The sequence below is a fragment of the Mustelus asterias genome, unplaced genomic scaffold (assembly GCF_964213995.1).
Source record: "Mustelus asterias unplaced genomic scaffold, sMusAst1.hap1.1 HAP1_SCAFFOLD_2090, whole genome shotgun sequence".
Taxonomy (NCBI): domain Eukaryota; kingdom Metazoa; phylum Chordata; class Chondrichthyes; order Carcharhiniformes; family Triakidae; genus Mustelus; species Mustelus asterias.
This window is the reverse complement of record NW_027592035.1, coordinates 7,501-33,506: the sequence shown is the minus strand read 5'-3', so window position 1 is coordinate 33,506 and position 26,006 is coordinate 7,501. Positions and strand designations below refer to the sequence as shown.

Below are 26,006 nucleotides of genomic sequence, written 5' to 3'. Positions count from 1 at the left end.
TACACACACAATCAATACACACACAGTCAATATATACACACACAATCAATACACACACAGTCAATATATACACACACAATCAATACACACACAATCAATACACACACACAGTCAATATATACACACACAATCAATACACACACAGTCAATATATACACACACAATCAATACACACACAGTCAATATATACACACACAATCAATACACACACAGTCAATATGTACACACACAATCAATACACACACAGTCAATATATACACACACAATCAATACACACACACAGTCAATATATACACACACAATCAATACACACACAGTCAATATATACACACACAATCAATACACACACAGTCAATATATACACACACAATCAATACACACACAGTCAATATATACACACACAATCAATACACACACAGTCAATATATACACACACAATCAATACACACACAGTCAATATATACACACACAATCAATACACACACAGTCAATATATACACACACTATCAATACACACACAGTCAATATATACACACACAATCAATACACACACAGTCAATATATACACACACAATCAATACACACACAGTCAATATATACACACACAATCAATACACACACAGTCAATATATACACACACAATCAATACACACACAGTCAATATATACACACACTATCAATACACACACAGTCAATATGTACACACACAATCAATACACACACAATCAATACACACACACAGTCAATATATACACACACAATCAATACACACACAATCAATACACACACACAGTCAATATATACACACACAATCAATACACACACAGTCAATATGTACACACACAATCAATACACACACAGTCAATACACACACACAGTCAATATATACACACACAATCAATACACACACAATCAATACACACACACAGTCAATATATACACACACAATCAATACACACACAGTCAATATGTACACACACAATCAATACACACACAATCAATACACACACAGTCAATATGTACACACACAATCAATACACACACAATCAATACACACACAGTCAATATATACACACACAATCAATACACACACACAGTCAATATATACACACACTATCAATACACACACACAGTCAATATATACACACACAATCAATACACACACACAGTCAATATATACACACACAATCAATACACACACAGTCAATATATACACACACTATCAATACACACACAGTCAATATGTACACACACAATCAATACACGCACAATCAATACACACACAGTCAATACACACACACAGTCAATATATACACACACAATCAATACACACACACAGTCAATATATACACACACAATCAATACACACACAATCAATACACATACAGTCAATATATACACACACAATCAATACACACACACAGTCAATATATACACACACTATCAATACACACACACAGTCAATATATACACACACAATCAATACACACACACAGTCAATATATACACACACAATCAATACACACACAGTCAATATATACACACACTATCAATACACACACAGTCAATATGTACACACACAATCAATACACACACAATCAATACACACACAGTCAATATGTACACACACAATCAATACACACACACAGTCAATATATACACACACTATCAATACACACACAGTCAATATGTACACACACAATCAATACACACACAGTCAATATATACACACACTATCAATACACACACAGTCAATATGTACACACACAATCAATACACACACAATCAATACACACACACAGTCAATATATACACACACAATCAATACACACACAATCAATACACACACAATCAATACACACACAATCAATACACACACAGTCAATATGTACACACACAATCAATACACACACAATCAATACACACACAGTCAATATATACACACACAATCAATACACACACAATCAATACACACACAGTCAATATGTACACACACAATCAATACACACACAATCAATACACACACACAGTCAATATATACACACACAATCAATACACACACAGTCAATATATACACACACAATCAATACACACACAGTCAATATATACACACACAATCAATACACACACAGTCAATATATACACACACAATCAATACACACACAGTCAATATATACACACACAATCAATACACACACAGTCAATATATACACACACAATCAATACACACACAGTCAATATATACACACACAATCAATACACACACAGTCAATATATACACACACAATCAATACACACACAGTCAATATATACACACACAATCAATACACACACAGTCAATATATACACACACTATCAATACACACACAGTCAATATGTACACACACAATCAATACACACACAATCAATACACACACACAGTCAATATATACACACACAATCAATACACACACAGTCAATATATACACACACAATCAATACACACACAGTCAATATATACACACACAATCAATACACACACAGTCAATATATACACACACAATCAATACACACACAGTCAATATATACACACACTATCAATACACACACAGTCAATATGTACACACACAATCAATACACACACAATCAATACACACACACAGTCAATATATACACACACAATCAATACACACACAGTCAATATATACACACACAATCAATACACACACAGTCAATATGTACACACACAATCAATACACACACAATCAATACACACACAGTCAATATATACACACACAATCAATACACACACAGTCAATATATACACACACAATCAATACACACACAGTCAATATGTACACACACAATCAATACACACACAATCAATACACACACACAGTCAATATATACACACACAATCAATACACACACAGTCAATATGTACACACACAATCAATACACACACAATCAATACACACACACAGTCAATATATACACACACAATCAATACACACACAGTCAATACACACACACAGTCAATATATACACACACAATCAATACACACACAGTCAATATGTACACACACAATCAATACACACACAATCAATACACACACACAGTCAATATATACACACACAATCAATACACACACAGTCAATATGTACACACACAATCAATACACACACACAGTCAATATATACACACACAATCAATACACACACAGTCAATATGTACACACACAATCAATACACACACAATCAATACACACACACAGTCAATATGTACACACACAATCAATACACACACAATCAATACACACACACAGTCAATATATACACACACAATCAATACACACACAGTCAATACACACACACAGTCAATATATACACACACAATCAATACACACACAGTCAATATGTACACACACAATCAATACACACACAATCAATACACACACACAGTCAATATATACACACACAATCAATACACACACACAGTCAATATATACACACACAATCAATACACACACAGTCAATACACACACACAGTCAATATATACACACACAATCAATACACACACAGTCAATATGTACACACACAATCAATACACACACAATCAATACACACACAGTCAATATATACACACACAATCAATACACACACAGTCAATATGTACAAACACAATCAATACACACACAATCAATACACACACACAGTCAATATATACACACACAATCAATACACACACAGTCAATATATACACACACAATCAATACACACACAATCAATACACACACACAGTCAATATATACACACACAATCAATACACACACAGTCAATACACACACACAGTCAATATATACACACACAATCAATACACACACAATCAATACACACACACAGTCAATATATACACACACAATCAATACACACACAGTCAATACACACACACAGTCAATATATACACACACAATCAATACACACACAATCAATACACACACACAGTCAATATATACACACACAATCAATACACACACAATCAATACACACACACAGTCAATATATACACACACAATCAATACACACACAGTCAATACACACACACAGTCAATATATACACACACAATCAATACACACACAATCAATACACACACACAGTCAATATATACACACACAATCAATACACACACAATCAATACACACACACAGTCAATATATACACACACAATCAATACACACACAGTCAATATGTACACACACAATCAATACACACACAATCAATACACACACACAGTCAATATATACACACACAATCAATACACACACAGTCAATATATACACACACAATCAATACACACACAATCAATACACACACACAGTCAATATATACACACACAATCAATACACACACAGTCAATACACACACACAGTCAATATATACACACACAATCAATACACACACAATCAATACACACACACAGTCAATATATACACACACAATCAATACACACACAGTCAATATATACACACACTATCAATACACACACAGTCAATATATACACACACAATCAATACACACACAGTCAATATATACACACACAATCAATACACACACAGTCAATATATACACACACAATCAATACACACACAGTCAATATATACACACACAATCAATACACACACAGTCAATATATACACACACAATCAATACACACACAATCAATACACACACACAGTCAATATATACACACACAATCAATACACACACAATCAATACACACACACAGTCAATATATACACACACAATCAATACACACACAGTCAATATATACACACACTATCAATACACACACAGTCAATATGTACACACACAATCAATACACACACAATCAATACACACACACAGTCAATATATACACACACAATCAATACACACACAATCAATACACACACAGTCAATATGTACACACACAATCAATACACACACAATCAATACACACACACAGTCAATATATACACACACAATCAATACACACACAGTCAATATATACACACACTATCAATACACACACAGTCAATATGTACACACACAATCAATACACACACAATCAATACACACACACAGTCAATATATACACACACAATCAATACACACACAGTCAATATATACACACACAATCAATACACACACAGTCAATATGTACACACACAATCAATACACACACAATCAATACACACACACAGTCAATATATACACACACAATCAATACACACACAGTCAATATGTACACACACAATCAATACACACACAATCAATACACACACAATCAATACACACACAATCAATACACACACACAGTCAATATATACACACACAATCAATACACACACAGTCAATATATACACACACAATCAATACACACACATTCAATATATACACACACAATCAATACACACACAGTCAATATATACACACACTATCAATACACACACAGTCAATATATACACACACAATCAATACACACACAGTCAATATATACACACACTATCAATACACACACAGTCAATATATACACACACAATCAATACACACACATTCAATATATACACACACAATCAATACACACACAGTCAATATATACACACACTATCAATACACACACAGTCAATATATACACACACAATCAATACACACACACAGTCAATATATACACACACAATCAATACACACACAGTCAATATATACACACACAATCAATACACACACAGTCAATATATACACACACAATCAATACACACACAATCAATACACACACACAGTCAATATATACACACACAATCAATACACACACAGTCAATATATACACACACAATCAATACACACACAGTCAATATATACACACACAATCAATACACACACATTCAATATATACACACACAATCAATACACACACAGTCAATATATACACACACAATCAATACACACACAGTCAATATGTACACACACAATCAATACACACACAATCAATACACACACACAGTCAATATATACACACAATCAATACACACACAGTCAATATATACACACACAATCAATACACACACAGTCAATATATACACACACAATCAATACACACACAGTCAATATATACACACACAATCAATACACACACAGTCAATATGTACACACACAATCAATACACACACAATCAATACACACACACAGTCAATATATACACACAATCAATACACACACAGTCAATATATACACACACAATCAATACACACACAGTCAATATATACACACACAATCAATACACACACAGTCAATATATACACACACAATCAATACACACACACAGTCAATATATACACACAATCAATACACACACAGTCAATATATACACACACAATCAATACACACACAGTCAATATATACACACACAATCAATACACACACAGTCAATATGTACACACACAATCAATACACACACAATCAATACACACACACAGTCAATATATACACACACAATCAATACACACACAGTCAATATATACACACACAATCAATACACACACAGTCAATATATACACACACAATCAATACACACACAGTCAATATGTACACACACAATCAATACACACACAATCAATACACACACAATCAATACACACACAATCAATACACACACAGTCAATATATACACACACAATCAATACACACACAGTCAATATATACAAACACAATCAATACACACACAGTCAATATATACACACACAATCAATACACACAGTCAATAGATACACACACAATCAATACACACACAGTCAATATATACACACACAATCAATACACACACAGTCAATATATACACACACAATCAATACACACACAGTCAATATATACACACACAATCAATACACACAGTCAATAGATACACACACAATCAATACACACACAGTCAATATATACACACACAATCAATACACACACAGTCAATATATACACACACAATCAATACACACACAGTCAATATATACACACACAATCAATACACACACAGTCAATATATACAAACACAATCAATACACACACAGTCAATATATACACACACAATCAATACACACAGTCAATAGATACACACACAATCAATACACACACAGTCAATAGATACACACACAATCAATACACACAGTCAATAGATACACACACAATCAATACACACACAGTCAATATATACACACACAATCAATACACACACAGTCAATATATACAAACACAATCAATACACACACAGTCAATATATACACACACAATCAATACACACAGTCAATAGATACACACACAATCAATACACACACAGTCAATAGATACACACACAATCAATACACACACTCAATATATACACACACAATCAATAGACACACTCAATATATACACACACAATCAATACACACACAGTCTATATATACACACACAATCAATACACACACAGTCAATATATACACACACAATCAATAGACACACTCAATGTATACACACAATCAATACACACACAGTCTATATATACACACACAATCAATACACACACAGTCAATATATACACACACAATCAATACACACACAGTCTATATATACACACACAAAGGGAGCTCTTTATTTTAAGTTGACAAAACATTAACCTTGATACGTCCTGAAGTGGAGAAAATGGAGGGGCCAGGATCCCCATGGCAACGCTAGCTGGACAAACATGTCTGACTTGCAAGTTGGGCCTGTGCAGAGGCCTTTTTTGCAAAGAGGGCAGAGATAGGTTGTAAGGAAGGCATATGGAATGTTCCCTTCATTGGCAGAGGTATTGAACACAAAGGTAGGGATATAATGCTGGAACTGTATAAAACAGTGATGAGGCTATAACTGGAGTATTGAGTGCTGTTCTGGTCACCACATTCCAGGAAGGATGTGATTGTTCTGGAGAGAGTGCAGAGGAGGTTTACATGAATGGTGCCAGAGCTGGAGAATTGTCACTATGAGAAGAGATTCGAGAGGTTGGGGTTGTTTTCTTTGAAACAGAGAAGGCTGTGAGGTGACAGGATTGAAGTGTACAAACTTGTGAGAGGTAGAGATAGAGTGGACAAGAGGAACCTGTTTCCCTTGGCAGAGAGTTCAAAAACCAGGGGACGTAGATTCAAGCTGAGTGGCAGAAGGGACACGAGGAGAAACATTTTTACAGAGAGGGTGGTGGGTGTCTGGAACTCGCTGTCTGAGTTAGTGATGGAGGCAGAGACCCTAAACTGTATCAGGATCTGCACCTTAGATGCTGCAAGTCACAGGGCTATGGGCCAGGTGCAGGAAAATGGAATTAGAAAGGTCACCTGGGGGCCTTTGGGTCGGCATGGGTAAGATGGGCCAAATGGTCCCCTTCCATGCTGCATCATTTCTATGGTTTTGATTTTAATTTGATGTATTATTGTCACATGTATTGATATACAGTGAAAAGTATTGTCTCTTGTGCACCATACAGACAAAGCATACCATTCATAAAGTACATCGGGGAGAAGGAAAGGAGAGGGTGCAGAATGTAGTGTTACAGTCATAGCTAGGGTGTAGAGAAAGATCAACTTAACGCAAGTAGGTCCATTCAAAAGTCTGATGGCAGGAGGGAAGAAGCTGTTCTTGAGTCGGTTGGTGCGTGACCTCAGACTTCTGTATCTTCTTCCCGACGGAAGAAGGTGGAAGAGAGAATGTCCAGGATGCTTCGTTATGCTGGCTGCTTTGCCGAGGCAGCGAGAAGTGTAGACGGAGTAAATAGGTGGGATTGTTCATGAGGAGAAATTGAGGAGAGTGGATCACCATTTCCTGGAGTTTTGAGAGGTGATCTCATTGAAAATGTATACAATCGTTGGAGGGTCAAGGTTGAGAGAGTCAGGGAACTGGGTAGACATGGCGGGGGTGTGGGGGGAGGCAGTGGAGTGACACAGGGGGTGGAACGAGGGATGGTCATAGTCTGTGGATAAGGAGTCGGCCATCTTGGATTGAGATGAGGAGAAATATCTTTGTTCAGAGGGTGGAGAGTCTCTGGAATTCTCTCCCTCAGAGGGTTGTATGTCCTCCACCACTGAGTGGATTCAAGACCTGCATCGCTAGAGTTTTGGGCATTGTGTCAGGGCAGGAAAGTGGAGTGAGGTCAGAGATCAGCCATGTTCTGAGTGAATGGCGGAGCAGTGTGGAGGGTTCGAATCCTCCCGATGGTCTCTCCAACATCGTTGGGTTGAACCGGATTAAACAGTCGATCTTTGTGGAGGTCACTCGGGCAAGATTAAAGAACGGACCATTGTTTCACTAACATTTATTCTGTATTTTCAATAAAAAGAAAGCATGTAGACGAAGCATCGACAATATTACAACATGATCACTAACCACGATTAGAAAAAATACCTGAGAGCGTTTATACAATCATAGAATCATAAAATAATACAACAAGTGAGGCCATTTGGTCCATCATATCCATACCAGCTCGATCCAATTAGTCCCTATTCACCACCCCCGCCCCCCACTGCGGCTCTCTCCCGCTCTCCCTGTAAATTTTCCCCCTTCCAGTATTTCCCCAATTGCCCCTTTTGAAAGTTCCTGTTGAATCTGCTTCCACCGCCCTGTCAGGCAGCGCCTTCCAGATCACAACAACTCGCTGTGTGTCCAAAATTAAATTCTCCTCATCTCCCCCCTCTCTGGTTCTTTTCCCGATTCTCTTCAATCTGTGTCCCCTCTGGTTACCAAGCCTCCTGTCACTGGAAACACTTTCTCCTCATTCACTCCATCCAAACTCCCCCCTCGTGATTCTGAACGCCTCGATTCAATCTCCCCCTTAACATTCTCTGCTCCAAGGAGAACGATCCCGTATTCTCCCAGTTTCCTCAACGTGAATTGAAGCCCCCCTCATAGAATCCCTACAGTGCAGAAGGAGACTATTTGGCCCATCGAGTCTGCACCAACCACAATCCCACCCAGGTCCTATCCCCATAACCCCATGTATTTACCCTGCTAGTCCCCCTGTCACGAAGGGACAATTTAGCATGGCCAATCCACCTAACCCACATATCTTTGGAGTGTGGGAGGAAACCGGAGCACCCGGAGGAAACCCACGCAGACAATGGAGACTGTGCAAACTCCACACAGACAGTGACTCAAGCCAGTAATTGAACCCAAGTCCCTACTGCTGTGAGGCAGCAGTGCTAACCACTGTGCCACCCCCATCACCTCTGGGAACTTCCCAGTAAATTCTCTCTGAGGCCCTCATTTCTTCGATAAATATAACGCAGGAAAGGGCGGAATATTCCGGAACTTCTGTCAGAAGAAAAGGTTTCGAAAGAGTCTTGGAGGGAGGATGGGAGAGAGGGAGGGAGAAGTGGGCCAGAGACTGAAGTTCCAAAACTCAAAATGTCAACCAGAATCATGGTCCCTGATTGAAAAGGAAACTTCAATTTGAAAATAATGATTATATAATTGGTGAGTGATTATTGTACAAATACATAATTAGAAATAAAAAAATATTGCTTAAAATATATATCTTACAACTCTATAGAAAGATAGGCACTCAGTACGATCGTAGCTAATCTCAATTCCGGCTCCTCCTCATGACCCTTGACCCCCTACTTGTCAATCAAATCTCTGGCCTCGAACCTATCCAATGAGTGGCAACCCCCACTGTCTCTCTGAGGTGGGGGAGAGAATTCCTCAGACTGACACCCCCCTCCCACCGAGAGAAGAAATTCCTCCTCATCTCCGTCTCCAATGGGAGACCCTCTCATTCTGAAACTCTGCCCCCCCCCCCCCCCCAGTTCCAGACTCTCCCCCCCCAGAAGTGAGGGGGAGGGGGAAACATCCTCCCAGCATTCACCCTGTCAATAACAACTATCTGAGGGAGGTCCCGCTGCCCACAGTGCGAATTCTCCCTGGATCTATCCGGGATTGGTGTGATCTCTTGGATTCCTGTTGATCTCCAGTTGTTCCGTTGGAGAATAATTTCCCCACAGTTGGCCAGAGGTCCGAGATTGGCCTGTCTCCCCCCTCGGGTCACTTTATGAGCCTTGCGTGTTCCGGGGGGGCTTTATATTTTGCTACACAAGGTGTATCAATGGATGGATGGACACAAAGGGGACGCGGGTCCTTCAGTCTATGGAAATATTCCTCAGTGATTATTCGCCAGCTCTAATCCCTTGTGCCTTTCTCCGCAGGGGGCCTGACATCCTCGCCGGTGATTCTGGCATTTCGACTGTGGTGGCTGCTTTTCACTCTCTCAGTTGCTGCTTGAAGGCCTCACTGATGAGACTGCGCAGGTCCTCAAAGCCCCCAGCCAGAGCCTCCACTTTCGCAGCCAAGGCTCCCAGGCCCCTCTCCAGCTCGCTGTAGGAATCCATCATCCTGGTGTTCATATCAAACAGCAGGATCTGCGTCTTGAACATGGGAACAGCAATGTTAGGCCCCAGGCTTTGACCGCTCAATCAATCAGGCAAGATATGGTGTTCCCCTCCCCACCCTGCCTCCCTGAGGTTCAACGTGGAATGAATCCCTCAAACCCCTCCCATTGTACACAATCCCAATGGATCAAATCCCTTCCCATTCACTCCCATTGTACACAATCCCAATGGATCAAATCCCTTCCCATTCACTCCCATTGTACACAATCCCAATGGATCAAATCCCTTCCCATTCACTCCCATTGTACAGAATCCCAATGGATCAAATCCCTTCCCATTCACTCCCACTGTACACAATCCCAATGGATCAAATCCCTTCCCATTCACTCCCACTGTACACAATCCCAATGGATCAAATCCCTTCCCATTCACTCCCACTATACACAATCCCAATGGATCAAACCCCTTCCCATTCACTCCCATTGTACACAATCCCAATGGATCAAATCCCTTCCCATTCACTCCCACTATACACAATCCCAATGGATCAAACCCCTTCCCATTCACTCCCACTGTACACAATCCCAATGGATCAAATCCCTTCCCATTCACTCCCATTGTACGCAATCCCAATGGATCAAATCCCTTCCCATTCACTCCCATTGTACACAATCCCAATGGATCAAATCCCTTCCCATTCACTCCCACTGTACACAATCCCAATGGATCAAATCCCTTCCCATTCACTCCCACTGTACACAATCCCAATGGATCAAATCCCTTCCCATTCACTCCCACTGTACACAATCCCAATGGATCAAATCCCTTCCCATTCACTCCCATTGTACACAATCCCAATGGATCAAATCCCTTCCCATTCACTCCCAGTGTACACAATCCCAATGGATCAAATCCCTTCCCATTCACTCCCATTGTACGCAATCCCAATGGATCAAATCCCTTCCCATTCACTCCCACTGTACACAATCCCAATGGATCAAATCCCTTCCCATTCACTCCCATTGTACACAATCCCAATGGATCAAATCCCTTCCCATTCACTCCCATTGAGCACAATCCCAATGGATCAAATCCCTTCCCATTCACTCCCACTGTACACAATCCCAATGGATCAAATCCTTCCCATTCACTCCCACTGTACACAATCCCAGTGGATCAAATCCCTTCCCATTCACTCCCACTGTACACAATCCCAATGGATCAAATCCCTTCCCATTCACTCCCACTCTACACAATCCCAATGGATGACACCCTTTCCCATTCACTCCCGGGTTGGATTCATTGGAATTGTGTAGAGTGGAAGTGAATGGGAATAGATTGTTCCTTTGGGAATGTGAATGCGAAAGTGATTGTGATCATTTGATTGAGAATGGGGAAGGGGCTGGGTTCATTGGGAGTGGGATTGGGAAAGGGACTGGGTTCACTGGGAATGGGAAAGGGATTAGGTTCATTGGGAATGGGAATGGTAAAGGATTGGGTTCATTGGGATTGGGAAAAAGGGTTGGGTTCATTGGGAATAGGAAAGGGATTAGGTTCATTGGGAATGGGAATAGAAAAGGGTTTGGGTTCATTGCAAATGGGAAAGGGGTTGGGTTAATTGGGAACGGGAAAGGAATTGGGTTCATTGGGATTGGTAAAGGAATGGGTTCATTGGGAATGGGAAAGGAATTGGGTTCATTGAGAATAGGAAAGGAATTGGTTTCATTGGGAATGGGATTGGGCTCATTAGGATTGGGAATGGGATCGGGGTCATTGGGAATGTGATAGGAATTGTGTTCATTGGGAATGGGAAAGGGCTTGGGGTCATTGGGATTGGGAATGGGATTGGGTGCATTAGGAATGGGATTGAGAATATTGGGATTGGGATTGGGAAAGGGATTGGGTTCATTGGGAATGAGAATGAGATTGGGGACATTGCGAATGGGATTGGAAATGGGAATGGAGTCATTGGGTTCATTGGGATTGGGAATGGGAATGGGATTGAGGTCATTGGGAATGGGAATGGGATTGAGGTCATTGGGAATGGGAATGACATCGGAGTCATTGGGATCGGGAATGGGAGTGGGATTGAGGTCATTGGGAGTGGGATGTACTGCCCAGATCTGCAGTTCCTCCAGCACCTCAGCAAGTTACTAATCTGTCAGGGAGGCCAATCCTGGAGTCCGGATGTGGATAATGATCACACAACATGGAGGAGGGAGCCGGATCTGGAGGGGAATTAACGGCTGTTACCTTGGAGATGTCCATCATGGAGGTGACCAGAACTCGGAGCTTCCTCTGCTTCAGTTTTGCTTTCCGGAATCTGACAGGACAAATTGGCTTTAATTATGACCAGGACGTTATAGTTCACCCATATCGGGTGGCTCACCCGCCTTCGATACCAGAGAGTTACATCTAGTGCAGTACTGAGGGAGTGCCGCACTGTCAGAGGGTCAGGACTGAGGGAGTGCCGCACTGTCAGAGGGTCAGTACTGAGGGAGTGCCGCACTGTCAGAGGGTCAGTACTGAGGGAGTGCCGCACTGTCAGGGGGTCAGTACTGAGGAAGTGCCGCACTGTCAGAGGGTCAGTACTGAGGGAGTGCCGCACTGTCAGAGGGTCAGTACTGAGGGAGTGCCGCACTGTCAGAGGGTCAGTACTGAGGGAGTGCCGCACTGTCAGAGGGTCAGTACTGAGGGAGTGCCGCACTGTCAGGGGGTCAGTACTGAGGGAGTGCCGCACTGTCAGAGGGTCAGTACTGAGGGAGTGCCGCACTGTCAGAGGGTCAGCACTGAGGGAGTGCCGCACTGTCAGAGGGTCAGTACTGAGGGAGTGCCGCACTGTCAGAGGGTCAGTACTGAGGGAGTGCCGCACTGTCAGAGGGTCAGTACTGAGGGAGTGCCGCACTGTCAGAGGGTCAGTACTGAGGGAGTGTCGCACTGTCAGAGGGTCAGTACTGAGGGAGTGCCGCATTGTCAGAGGGTCAGTGCTGAGGGAGCGCCGCACTGTCAGAGGGCCAGTACTGAGGAAGTGCCGCACTGTCAGAGGGTCAGTACTGAGGGAGTGCCGCACTGTCAGAGGGTCAGTACTGAGGGAGTGCCGCACTGTCAGAGGGTCAGTGCTGAGGGAGTGCCGCACTGTCAGAGGGTCAGTACTGAGGGAGTGCCGCACTGTCAGAGGGTCAGTGCTGAGGGAGTGCCGCACTGTCAGAGGGTCAGTACTGAGGGAGAGATGAAGGAACAACCGATATATTTCCAAGTCGGGTCAGTGTGTGAGACACTCGGAGGGGAGCTTGGAGGTGATGCTGATCCCCATGTTCCTGCTGCCCTGGTTTAATGGTCAGATAAGCCTGTCCAGCCCACGGTTGGGAATGTGGGAAGTTGGGCACTGCGGGTATTGATGTATTTACCCTTGGTGGCGGTGTGCCACATTGAACCTTCGAACCAAGCACCAGGCAAGGTGAAGGATCAGGATCACTCACCGACAGACTGTGGCAAGGACCTCGCGATGATATCTCCGAATCTTTTTGCAATCTTGCCTCCTCCTGTATTTGTACAATAACCAAGTGACTCCAATCAGATCCGCTGCAATCTTCTGCACCTGTTATCAAACCAATAACCAGAGTTGGAGATCAAGACTCAGAACAAGCCCGAGATTTCAGCACCGGGTTGTGAAGAGAGAGTTTAGACTGGACTCATTTTAAAGAGAAAAACGCTGCTTAACTCATCCATCAAAGACCATCCCTCTAATCCCCTAACTCTCCTATCGAAGACCATCCCTCTAATCCCCTAACTCTCCTATCGAACACCATTCCTCTAATCCCCTAACTCTCCCATCAAAGACCTTCTCTCCAATCCCCTAACTCTCCCATCAAAGACCTTCTCTCCAATCCCCTAACTCTCCCATCAAAGACCTTCTCTCCAATCCCCTAACTCTCCATCAAACTATTCCCTGAGCATGAGCTCCCTCGTTCCGAGTTCTCACCTCCTTGGCCAGTTGGATGTCCTGCATGAAGGTCTGGACGAGTTTTTCATCTTTACTCAGTTCCAGCTTCTTGACAATCACAGCGATGAGTAAGGCCGTGCAGCTCACTCCCTTTGGGAGGGAAATACAGAACCGGGGTTACATTCTGCCCTGGGATATCAGAAACAATAAACCTGCATTTCTATAGCACCTTTCATCATGCCAGGTTGAGCCAAAGCACATCACAACCCATGATTTTCAAGCATAATCAACGTTGTTACTTAGGAAACACAGCACTCCCTCAGTACTGAACCCACAACACTGCAGCCAGCAGCCCCTCAGTACTGACCCTCTGACAGTGCGGCACTCCCTCAGTACTGACCCTCTGACAGTGCGGCACTCCCTCAGCACTGACCCTCTGACAGTGCGGCACTCCCTCAGTACTGACCCTCTGACAGTGCGGCACTCCCTCAGTACTGAACCCACAACACTGCAGCCAGCAGCCCCTCTGTACTGACCCTCTGACAGTGCGGCGCTCCCTCAGTACTGACCCTCTGACAGTGCGGCGCTCCCTCAGTACTGACCCTCTGACAGTGCGGCACTCCCTCAGTACTGACCCTCTGACAGCGCGGCACTCCCTCAGCACTGACCCTCGGACAGTGCAGCACTCCCTCAGTACTGACCCTCTGACAGTGCGGCACTCCCTCAGTACTGACCCTCTGACAGCGCGGCACTCCCTCAGTACTGATCCTCTGACAGTGCGGCACTCCCTCAGTACTGACCCTCTGACGGTGCAGCACTCCCTCAGTACTGACCCTCTGACGGTGCAGCACTCCCTCAGTACTGACCCTCTGACAGTGCGGCGCTCCCTCAGGACTGACCCTCTGACAGTGCGGCACTCCCTCAGTACTGACCCTCTGACAGAGCGGCACTCCCTCAGTACTGACCCTCTGACAGTGCGGCACTCCCTCAGCACTGACCCTCGGACAGTGCAGCACTCCCTCAGTACTGACCCTCTGACAGTGCGGCACTCCCTCAGCACTGACCCTCGGACAGTGCAGCACTCCCTCAGTACTGACCCTCTGACAGTGCGGCACTCCCTCAGTACTGACCCTCTGACAGAGCGGCACTCCCTCAGTCCTGACCCTCTGACAGTGCGGCACTCCCTCAGTACTGACCCTCTGACAGTGCGGCACTCCCTCAGTACTGAACCCACAGCAATGCAGCACTCCCTCAGCACTGAGAGTGCTACCCACTGAGCCAAGGTATACCCAACAGTTCTGGGTTAAAACTAAACCATGCAAAACCTTCAATCGGTTTTGATTTTAAGTGGTAGTGGTCGATGATTCTGGGCCTGGTATTGTGCAATGAGACAGGGCCTCAGTGCAAGGGATCTTTTTGGCAATAGTGATCATAACATTAGAATTTCACATTCGGTTCGAGGGTGAGAACTTTGGGTCTGTAACTCGTGTTTGCGGAATTCTCTCTTCCCCCCCCCAGAAAGACAGTGGGGGTTGTTGCTCATTGAATCAAGGTTGAGGTTGAGATTTGATTGACAGGGGGCGTCAAGGCTCGTGGGGGGGAGGGGTCAGGGGTGAAAGTGGGGTAAAGGACACAATCTGATTAGACACTGACCTTATCTTCTGGAGGGAGGGGTGGATCAAGATATTGAATTTAATTAAAGCAAAATACTGCGGATGCTGGAAATCTGAAACAAAATCAGAAAATTCTAGAAAATTTCAGCAGGTCTCTCTCTGTGGAGAGAGAATAGAGCCAACGTTTTGAGTCTGGATGATCCTTCGTCTGCTGAGATTTTCCAGCATTTTCTGTTTTTGTTATTGAATTTGATGATCAGCCATGATCATAATGAACGGGACAGAACAGGCTCGAAGGGCTGAATGGCCTCCTCCTGCTCCTGAGGAGTGGGGCAATCCAAACCAAGGGATGTCTTTGCAAGTGGGTCTCCCAGAACCCGATGGGGGTCCCTGCTTACCTCACCGTGGGTCCCAGGTATTGGCCAATGTTTCCCGCTTGTCTTACCGTCACTCCGGTTACCAGGCAGATCATCTTGCCGCAGAAGGTCTGAGGAACCATGTCGCCATAGCCGATGGTGAGGAATGTGATAGGGATGAGCCACATGGAGGTGAGGAAGTCATTTGTACTGTTGTGTTTTTGTCTGAGGGGAGGAGAGGAAATGAGTCAATGAGTTTGTCTGTCACAAATTATTTAACATTTCCACATTTCATTTTACTGGTTCACAGGATGTGGGGGTCACAGGCCGGGCCCAGCATTTATTGCCCATTGCTAATTACCCCTCAGGAAGGTCGTGGGTACAAAGAACAAAGAATAAAGAACAGTACAGCACAGGAACAGGCTCTTCGGCCCTCCAAGCCTGCGCCAACTATGTTGTCCTATCGAGACCAACCGCCTGTATCCCACTATTCCCCACCTGTTCATGTGTCTATCCGGATAAGTCTTAAATGTCACTAATGTATCTGCCTCAACCATCTCACTAGGCAGCGCATTCCAGGCCCCCACCACCCTCTGTGTAAAAACCTCCCCCACACATCTCCACTTTCCCCCCTTACCCTTAACTTGTGCCCCCTTGTAATTGTCATTTCTGCCCCTGAGAAAAAGCTTCCAACCGTTCACCCTATCTATACCCCTCATCATTTTATAAACTTCTATCAGGTCGCCCCCTCAGCCTCCGCCTTTCCAGGGAGAACAATCCCAGTTTATCCAATCTCTCCTCATGGATAATACCCTCCATACCAGGCAACATCTTGGTGTTCCGACACCTTGGGTTTACCAACAACTCAGGGACTGCAGTGGGTGAGCCGCCATCTTGAACCCGCCGCAGTCCCTGAGGTGTAGGTACACCCACAGTGCTGTTAGGGAGGGAGTCCCAGGATTTAGACCCAGTGACAGTGAAGGAACGGCCGATATATTTCCAAGTCGGGATGGTGAGTGACTCGGAAGGGAGCCTCCAGGTGGGGGTGTTCCCAGGTATCTGCTGCCCTTGTCCTTCTAGATGGTAGCGGTCGTGGGTTTGGAAGGTGCTGCCCAAGGAGCCTTGGTGAGATGCTGCAGTGCATCTTGTAGATGGTACACACGGCTGTCACTGTGTGTCGGGGGTGGAGGGAGTGAATGTTTGTGGTTAGCGTGTCGATCGAGCGGGGCTGCTTTGTCCTGGATGGTGTTGAGCTTCTTGAGTGTTGTTGGAGCTGCACCCATCCAGGCGAGTGGGGAGTATTCCATCACACTCCTGACTTGTGTCCTTGTAGATGGTGTCTATCAGGCTTTGGGGAGGCAGGAGGTGAGTTACTCACCGCAGGATTCCCAGCCTCTGACCTGCTGGGACACAATGTTCCACTGAAGCAAAGGCTTTTTGAGTCAAGCCAGTCAAGGTTTATAATTAAAGGAACAGGAGGAGTCCATTCAGCCCCTCGGGCCTGTTACACTGGAACAGGAGGAGGCCCCATTCAGCCCCCCTCGAGCCTGTTACACAGGAACAGGAGGAGGCCCCATTCAGCCCCCCTCGAGCCTGTTATACAGGAACAGGAGGAGGCCATTCAGCCCCTCGAGCCTGTTACACAGGAACAGGAGGAGGCCCCATTCAGCCCCCCTCGAGCCTGTTATACAGGAACAGGAGGAGGCCCCATTCAGCCCCCCTCGAGCCTGTTACACAGGAACAGGAGGAGGTCCCATTCAACCCCCTCGAGCCTGTTACACAGGAACAGGAGGAGGCCATTCAGCCCTCGAGCCTGTTACACAGGAACAGGAGGAGGCCATTCAGCCCCTCGAGCCTGTTACACAGGAACAGGAAGAGGCCCCATTCAGCCCCCCTCGAGTCTGTTACACAGGAACAGGAGGAGGCCCCATTCAGCCCCCTCGAGCCTGTTACACAGGAACAGGAGGAGGCCCCATTCAGCCCCCTCGAGCCTGTTACACAGGAACAGGAGGAGGCCCCATTCAGCCCCCTCGAGCCTGTTACACAGGAACAGGAGGAGGCCCCATTTTCCCAGGGTGGAAATGTCTGCTACGAGAGGACACAGGTTTAAGGTGCTGGGGGATAGGTACAGGGGAGATGTTAGGGGTAAGTTTTTCACACAGAGGGTGGTGGGCGAGTGGAATCGGCTGCTGTCAGGGGTGGTGGAGGCGAACTCAATAGTGTCTTTTAACAGACTCCTGGATGAGTACATGGAGCTTAATAGGATGGAGAGTTATAGGTCGGTCTGGAAGGTAGGGATATGTTCGGCACAACTTGTGGGCCAAAGGGCCTGTTTGTGCTGTAGTTTTTCTATGTAACCCCCTCGAGCCTGTTACACAGGAACAGGAGTCGATTCAGCCCCTCAAGCCTGTTACACAGGAACAGGAGGAGGCCATTCAGCCCCTCAAGCCTGTTACACAGGGACAGGAGGAGGCCATTCAGCCCCTCAAGCCTGTTACACAGGGACAGGAGGAGGCCATTCTGCCCCTTTAGCCTGTCTCTCCACTCAATGGCTGATCTGTGATCTATCTCCATTTACCCATCTTCACCCCATATCCCTTAATCCCTTTGGAGAACAAAACTCTCCCAATCTCCCAGATTGAAAATGAACAATTGGATCAATCTCTGTTTGGGAGACAGAATTCCCAAATGTTCCCGCCCTTTGTGCATGGGAGAGTTTCCCGATTTCACTCCCGAAAGGTCGGCCTCTCGACTCTGAGCCCTCGTCCCAGACTCCCCCCAACAGGTGTAAATAGTTTCTCTCTATCCGCCTCTGTCTGTTCCCCTCAATATCCCACTTTGTAATTTAACCCTTCGAGAGCCAGGACAATCCCTGTCCACAGGGAGGAGAGCGCTTGGAGTTCTGACAGGAAGGGACTCCCACCAGGTCTCTTACCTCTCGCACAGGCTGAGTGTCCATGATGCCACGACCCAGACGAAGAGGACAAAGAGGAGGAGAATCTTCCCCGGGCTCCGGTTCATGAGAACCTTCAGGACAAAGTGGAACTTGAGGTCGATCTTGTTGAGGGAGCCGATGGTCTGGTACGAGGGGTTGAGGACGTCACTGTACATGAAGACGACTCGTGGCACCAGGTAGATGCGGAGGAACATGAGGAGGGACAAGGCGATGGGCGCATCGTGGACCAGGGCCTCAGAGGGCCAATCGCCGAGCACTATGGGAAACGGGTGGATGGCGCAGGTCAGGAGTTCAAAGGTCAAGCACAGCATCCTCTCCAAGGTGAAAGCCACCCTCCACTCGCGGATGCCCTCGTCCAGCATGAAGAGCTGAGGGGTAAAGGTCATGAGAGGGTCAGTCAACAGGGGGCAAAGGATGGGAGGCCAACACAAGGGGAAGCAGGCCATTCGGCCCCTCAAGCCGGGTGCGCACTCGGGAACTTGCAGTTCAAGTTTATGTTGTTACAAAGATAGGGAGGGTCATACAGGGCTGGAGGAGGTTACAGAGATAGGGAGGGTTGTAGGGGTTGGAGGAGGTTACAGAGATAGGGAGGGGTGTAGGGGTTGGAGGAGGTTACAGAGATAGGGAGTGTTGTACAGGGCTGGAGGAGGTTACAGAGATAGGGAGGGGTGTAGGGGTTGGAGGAGGTTACAGAGATAGGGAGGGTTGTACAGGGCTGGAGGAGGTTACAGAGATAGGGAGGGTTGTAGGGGTTGGAGGAGGTTACAGAGATAGGGAGGGGTGTAGGGGTTGGAGGAGGTTACAGAGATAGGGAGTGTTGTACAGGGCTGGAGGAGGTTACAGAGATAGAGAGGGGTGTAGGGGTTGGAGGAGGTTACAGAGATAGGGAGGGTTGTACAGGGCTGGAGGAGGTTACAGAGATAGGGAGGGTTGTACTGGGCTGGAGGAGGTTACAGAGATAGGGAGTGTTGTACAGGGCTGGAGGAGGTTACAGAGATAGGGAGGGGTATAAGGGTTGGAGGAGGTTACAGAGATAGGGAGGGTTGTACAGGGCTGGAGGAGGTTACAGAGATAGGGAAGGTTGTACAGGGCTGGAGGAGGTTACAGAGATAGGGAGGGGTGTAGGGGTTGGAGGTTACAGAGATAGGGAAGGTTGTACAGGGCTGGAGGAGGTTACAGAGATAGGGAGGGGTGTAGGGGCTGGAGGAGGTTACAGAGATAGGGAGGGTTGTACAGGGCTGGAGGAGGTTACAGAGATAGGGAGGGGTGTAGGGGCTGGAGGAGGTTACAGAGATAGGGAGGGTTGTACAGGGCTGGAGGAGGTTACAGAGATAGGGAGGGTTGTACAGGGCTGGAGGAGGTTACAGAGATAGGGAGGGTTGTACAGGGCTGGAGGAGGTTACAGAGATAGGGAGGGTTTAAAAAATGTATTTATTAGTGTCACACATAGGCTTACATTAACACTGCAATGAAGCTACTGTGAAAATCCCCGAGTCACCATACTCTGGCGCCTGTTCGGGTACACTGAGGGAGAATTTAGCATGGCCAATGCACCCTAACCAGCACGTCTTTCAGACTGTGGGAGGAAACCGGAGCAGCTGAAGGAAACCCACGCAGACATGGGGAGGATGTGCAGACTCCACGCAGACATGGGGAGAACGTGCAGACAGTGACGTGAGGCTGGAATCGAACCGGAGTACCTGGCTGTGAGGCAGCAGTGTTAACCACTGTGTCACTTCCAACATTCCTGGGAAAAAGGGACAATTTCTCATCAAAATGTTTCGCTTTTCGCTCATCTGGACAATTCACAAAACCGACATTGTGGGTAACAATTAATTAATAATTTATGAAAGGAAATTGCTGCTTGTTTGGCAACAAGTTATTCACTGATTCATTCCTCAGGATGACGCCTTGACCAATCAGTGTCGAGCTGCCTGATTTAAATTTCAAGCAATGCTTGACAGTTAACTGTCAGTGGTCATCAACTGGTGCATTCTCCAGTTCACAGGTTCATTCCCCAGGGTAAGGCCACCAGCAGTCAGAGGCCACTTGCCAGCCAACCAGTCATCACCTTCTCCTCATACAGGTTAAATCTGTTGTTTCCTGGAGAGTTTGAAGTCCAATGTGTGAAGTGCAAGAGATCCCACCAACATGAAATGCTTCTTCTTATCAGCCCACAAAGCAAGTTCTGTACTCCCAAACTTAGATTAGATTGGGCCCTTCAGCCCATCAATCCTTTTCTATCATTCAGGGAAACTTAGAACAGGAGGAGGCCCCATTCAGCCCCTTGAGCCTGTTACACAGGAACAGGAGGAGGCTCCATTCAACCCCCTCGAGCCTGTTACACAGGAACAGGAGGAGTCCATTCAGCCCCTCGAGCCTGTTACACAGGAACAGGAGGAGGCCATTCAGCCCCCCTCAAGCCTGTTACACAGGAACAGGAGGAGGCCCCATTCAGCCCCCCTCGAGTCTGTTACACAGGAACAGGAGGAGGCCTCATTCAGCCCCCCTCGAGTCTGTTACACAGGAACAGGAGGAGGCCCCATTCAGCCCCCCTCGAGCCTGTTACACAGGAACAGGAGGAGGCCTCATTCAGCCCCCCTCGAGCCTGTTACACAGGAACAGGAGGAGGCCCCATTCAGCCCCTCTCGAGCCTGTCCTGTCATTCTATCGGATTCTGGTTGCTCTGTTGCGGAACTCCATCGCCCCGTCTCAGTTCCATAACCTTTAACCCCCCTTAACCCGACAAAAAATGGACCAATCCCGGTTGTGAATATCCAACTGACTCCTCCCGGCCGCGACAGGATTTTCTGGGGTGGGAGAAAGTTCTAGAATTCCCTTTGTGTGAGGAAGTGCTTCCTGAGATCCACCCCTCCCCAAAGAGCCTGGCTCTGGAATCTTCCATCCCCCCCACCAGATGAAATAGTTCCCCTCCATCGATCCGATCGAATCCTTTAATCATCTCAGATCCCTCGATTAGATCATCCCGGAGTCTTCCGGACTGGAGGGGGACACAAACTCATTTTAATCTCTGATTGAGATGAGGCGGGTTTGGGTCGCTGGCAAAAACTGACAATTTCATCACATGCACTCCCTCAGTACTGACCCTCTGACAGTGCGGCACTCCCTCAGTACTGACCCTCTGACAGTGCAGCACTCCCTCAGCATTGACCCTCTGACAGTGCGGCACTCCCTCAGCACTGACCCTCTGACAGTGCGGCACTCCCTCAGCATTGACTCTCTGACAGTGCGGCACTCCCTCAGTACTGACCCTCTGACAGTGCGGCACTCCCTCAGTACTGACCCTCTGACAGTGCGGCACTCCCTCAGTACTGACCCTCTGACAGTGCGGCACTCCCTCAGCACTGACCCTCTGACAGTGCGGCACTCCCTCAGTACTGACCCTCTGACAGTGCGGCACTCCTTCAGCACTGACCCTCTGACAGTGCGGCACTCCCTCAGTACTGACCCTCTGACAGTGCGGCACTCCCTCAGTACTGACCCTCTGACAGTGCGGCACTCCCTCAGTACTGACCCTCTGACAGTGCGGCACTCTCTCATCACTGACCCTCTGACAGTGCGGCACTCCCTCAGTCCTGACCCTCTGACAGTGCAGCACTCCCTCAGAACTGACCCTCTGACAGTGCGGCACTCCCTCAGTACTGACCCTCTGACAGTGCGGCGCTCTCTCAGCACTGACCCTCTGACAGTGCGGCACTCCCTCAGTACTGACCCTCTGACAGTGCGGCACTCCCTCAGTACTGACCCTCTGACAGCGCTGCACTCCCTCAGTACTGACCCTCTGACAGTGCGGCACTCCCTCAGTACTGACCCTCTGACAGTGCGGCACTCCCTCAGCACTGACCCTCTGACAGTGCGGCACTCCCTCAGTTTACTGACTAAAAATCTGTCTATCTCAGCCTTGAACATGAAGGGCTGAGGCCCAACAGATCTCTGGGGTAAAGAATTCCACAGATTAACTCCCCTCTGGGGAAGAGATACAAAAGTGTCCAGAGGGGCACTTTTTTCCACACAGAGGGTGGTGAGTGTCTGGAACAAGCTGCTAGAGGTAGTAGTAGAGGCGGGTACAATTTTGTCTTTTAAAAAGCATTTAGACAGTTACATGGGTACAATAGGTATAGAGGGATATGGGCCAAACACGGGCAATTGGGACTAGCTTAGTGGTAAAACTGGGCGGCATGGACAAGTTGGGCCGAAGGGCCTGTTTCCGTGCTGTAAACCCCTATGAGCCTTAGATATTCCTCCTGATCTCTGTTCTCAATGAGCGACACGACCTTCCCCCCCACCCCACTCACCGCCACCCCACTCACCGCCACCCCACTCACCGCCACCCCACTCACCGCCACCCCATTCACCCCCGCCCCCCCCCCCCCCCCACCACCCCTCACACACTCTGAGATTGTTCCCTCTGGTCCCAGACTCTCATGATGTGGAGATGCGGGCGTTGGACTGGGGTGAACACAGTAAGGAGTCTCACAACACCAGGTTAAAGTCCAACAGGTTTATTTGGTAGCACAAGCCACTAGCTTTCGGAGCGCTGCTCCTTCGTCAGGTGGAGTGGGAATTCTGTTCACAAACAGGGCACAAAAGACACAAACTCAATTTACAAAATAATGGTTGGAATGCGAGTCTTTACAGGTAATCAAGTCTTAAAGGTACAGACAATGTGAGTGGAGAGAGCGTTAAGCACAGGTTAAAGAGATGTGTATTGTCTCCAGACAGGACAGTTAGTGAGATTTTGCAAGTCCAGGCAAGTCGTGGGGGTTACAGAGAGTGTGACATGAACCCAGGATCCCGGTTGAGGCCGTCCTAATGTGTGCGGAACTTGGCTATCAGTCTCTGCTCAGCGACTCTGCGCTGTCGTGTGTTGTTATGGTGAAATTAAAGTGATAGACACAAAATGGTTCCCTGACACACAAAATGGACTCTGGGAAGGGACATTCAGAGGCACTGACTTTGGGCACAGACAGTTCCACACAGAGTTAAAACCCGCAGTATCTGAATTGCTGCAGGAAGCTGGTCTCACCTGGGGTACTTTAAAACTTGAGATAAAGAGCAGACCCAGAACAATGAGTTTGATCACAAGGTCAGCCACTGATGGGGACATGAATACATCAATGTATATATATCGAAACCAGTCATTGATAGAGGACATAACTGCATGAATGTATCCATTCTATGTACAATGATGTGTTAACTGTCCATGTCCGTATCTGTCTACTCAACTTGTAACAATGTGTTAACGGCGAATGTCCGTACTGCCTATTGTCTAAAAGGTATAAAGATGGCCAACTACCATTGTGTAGTTGAGAAGGGAGCTGCCAAGTACTGCAGAGTACCAGTGCCTTCTCCCAAAGCTTTGTCCAAAATAAAACTGTTTTGTTGAACCTCCAAGTCTGACTCCGAAGTGGTAAATTTCCCACAACGGTATCGTGAAGGCCGCCTTGGAGAACGCTTAGCCGAATATCAGAGGCTGAATGCCCGTGACTGCTGAAGTGCTCCCCAACAGGAAGAGAACACTCCTGCCTGGTGATTGTCGAGCGGTGTTCATTCATCCGTTGTCGTAGCGTCTGCATGGTCTCCCCAATGTACCATGCCTCGGGACATCCTTTCTTGCAGCGTATCAGGTAGACAATGTTGGCCGAGTTGCAAGAGTATCTATTGTGTACCTGGTAGATGGTGTTCTCACGTGAGATGATGGCATCCGTGTTGATGATCCGGC

The 26,006-nt window shown here is 46.2% G+C and overlaps 1 protein-coding gene across 1 annotated transcript; it reads right to left on the bottom strand.

Moving 5' to 3' along the window:
• Positions 1-10,880: 10,880 nt before the first annotated feature.
• On the bottom strand, positions 10,881-23,264 carry LOC144489282 (intermediate conductance calcium-activated potassium channel protein 4-like; the record flags this gene model as incomplete). Its single annotated transcript, XM_078207149.1, has 7 exons — positions 10,881-11,431; positions 13,649-13,718; positions 14,875-14,993; positions 15,378-15,488; positions 17,397-17,532; positions 20,243-20,631; positions 23,178-23,264. Coding segments are annotated over 7 exons (1,077 nt in total), but the record flags the coding sequence as incomplete, so codon positions are not given.
• Positions 23,265-26,006: the final 2,742 nt, after the last annotated feature.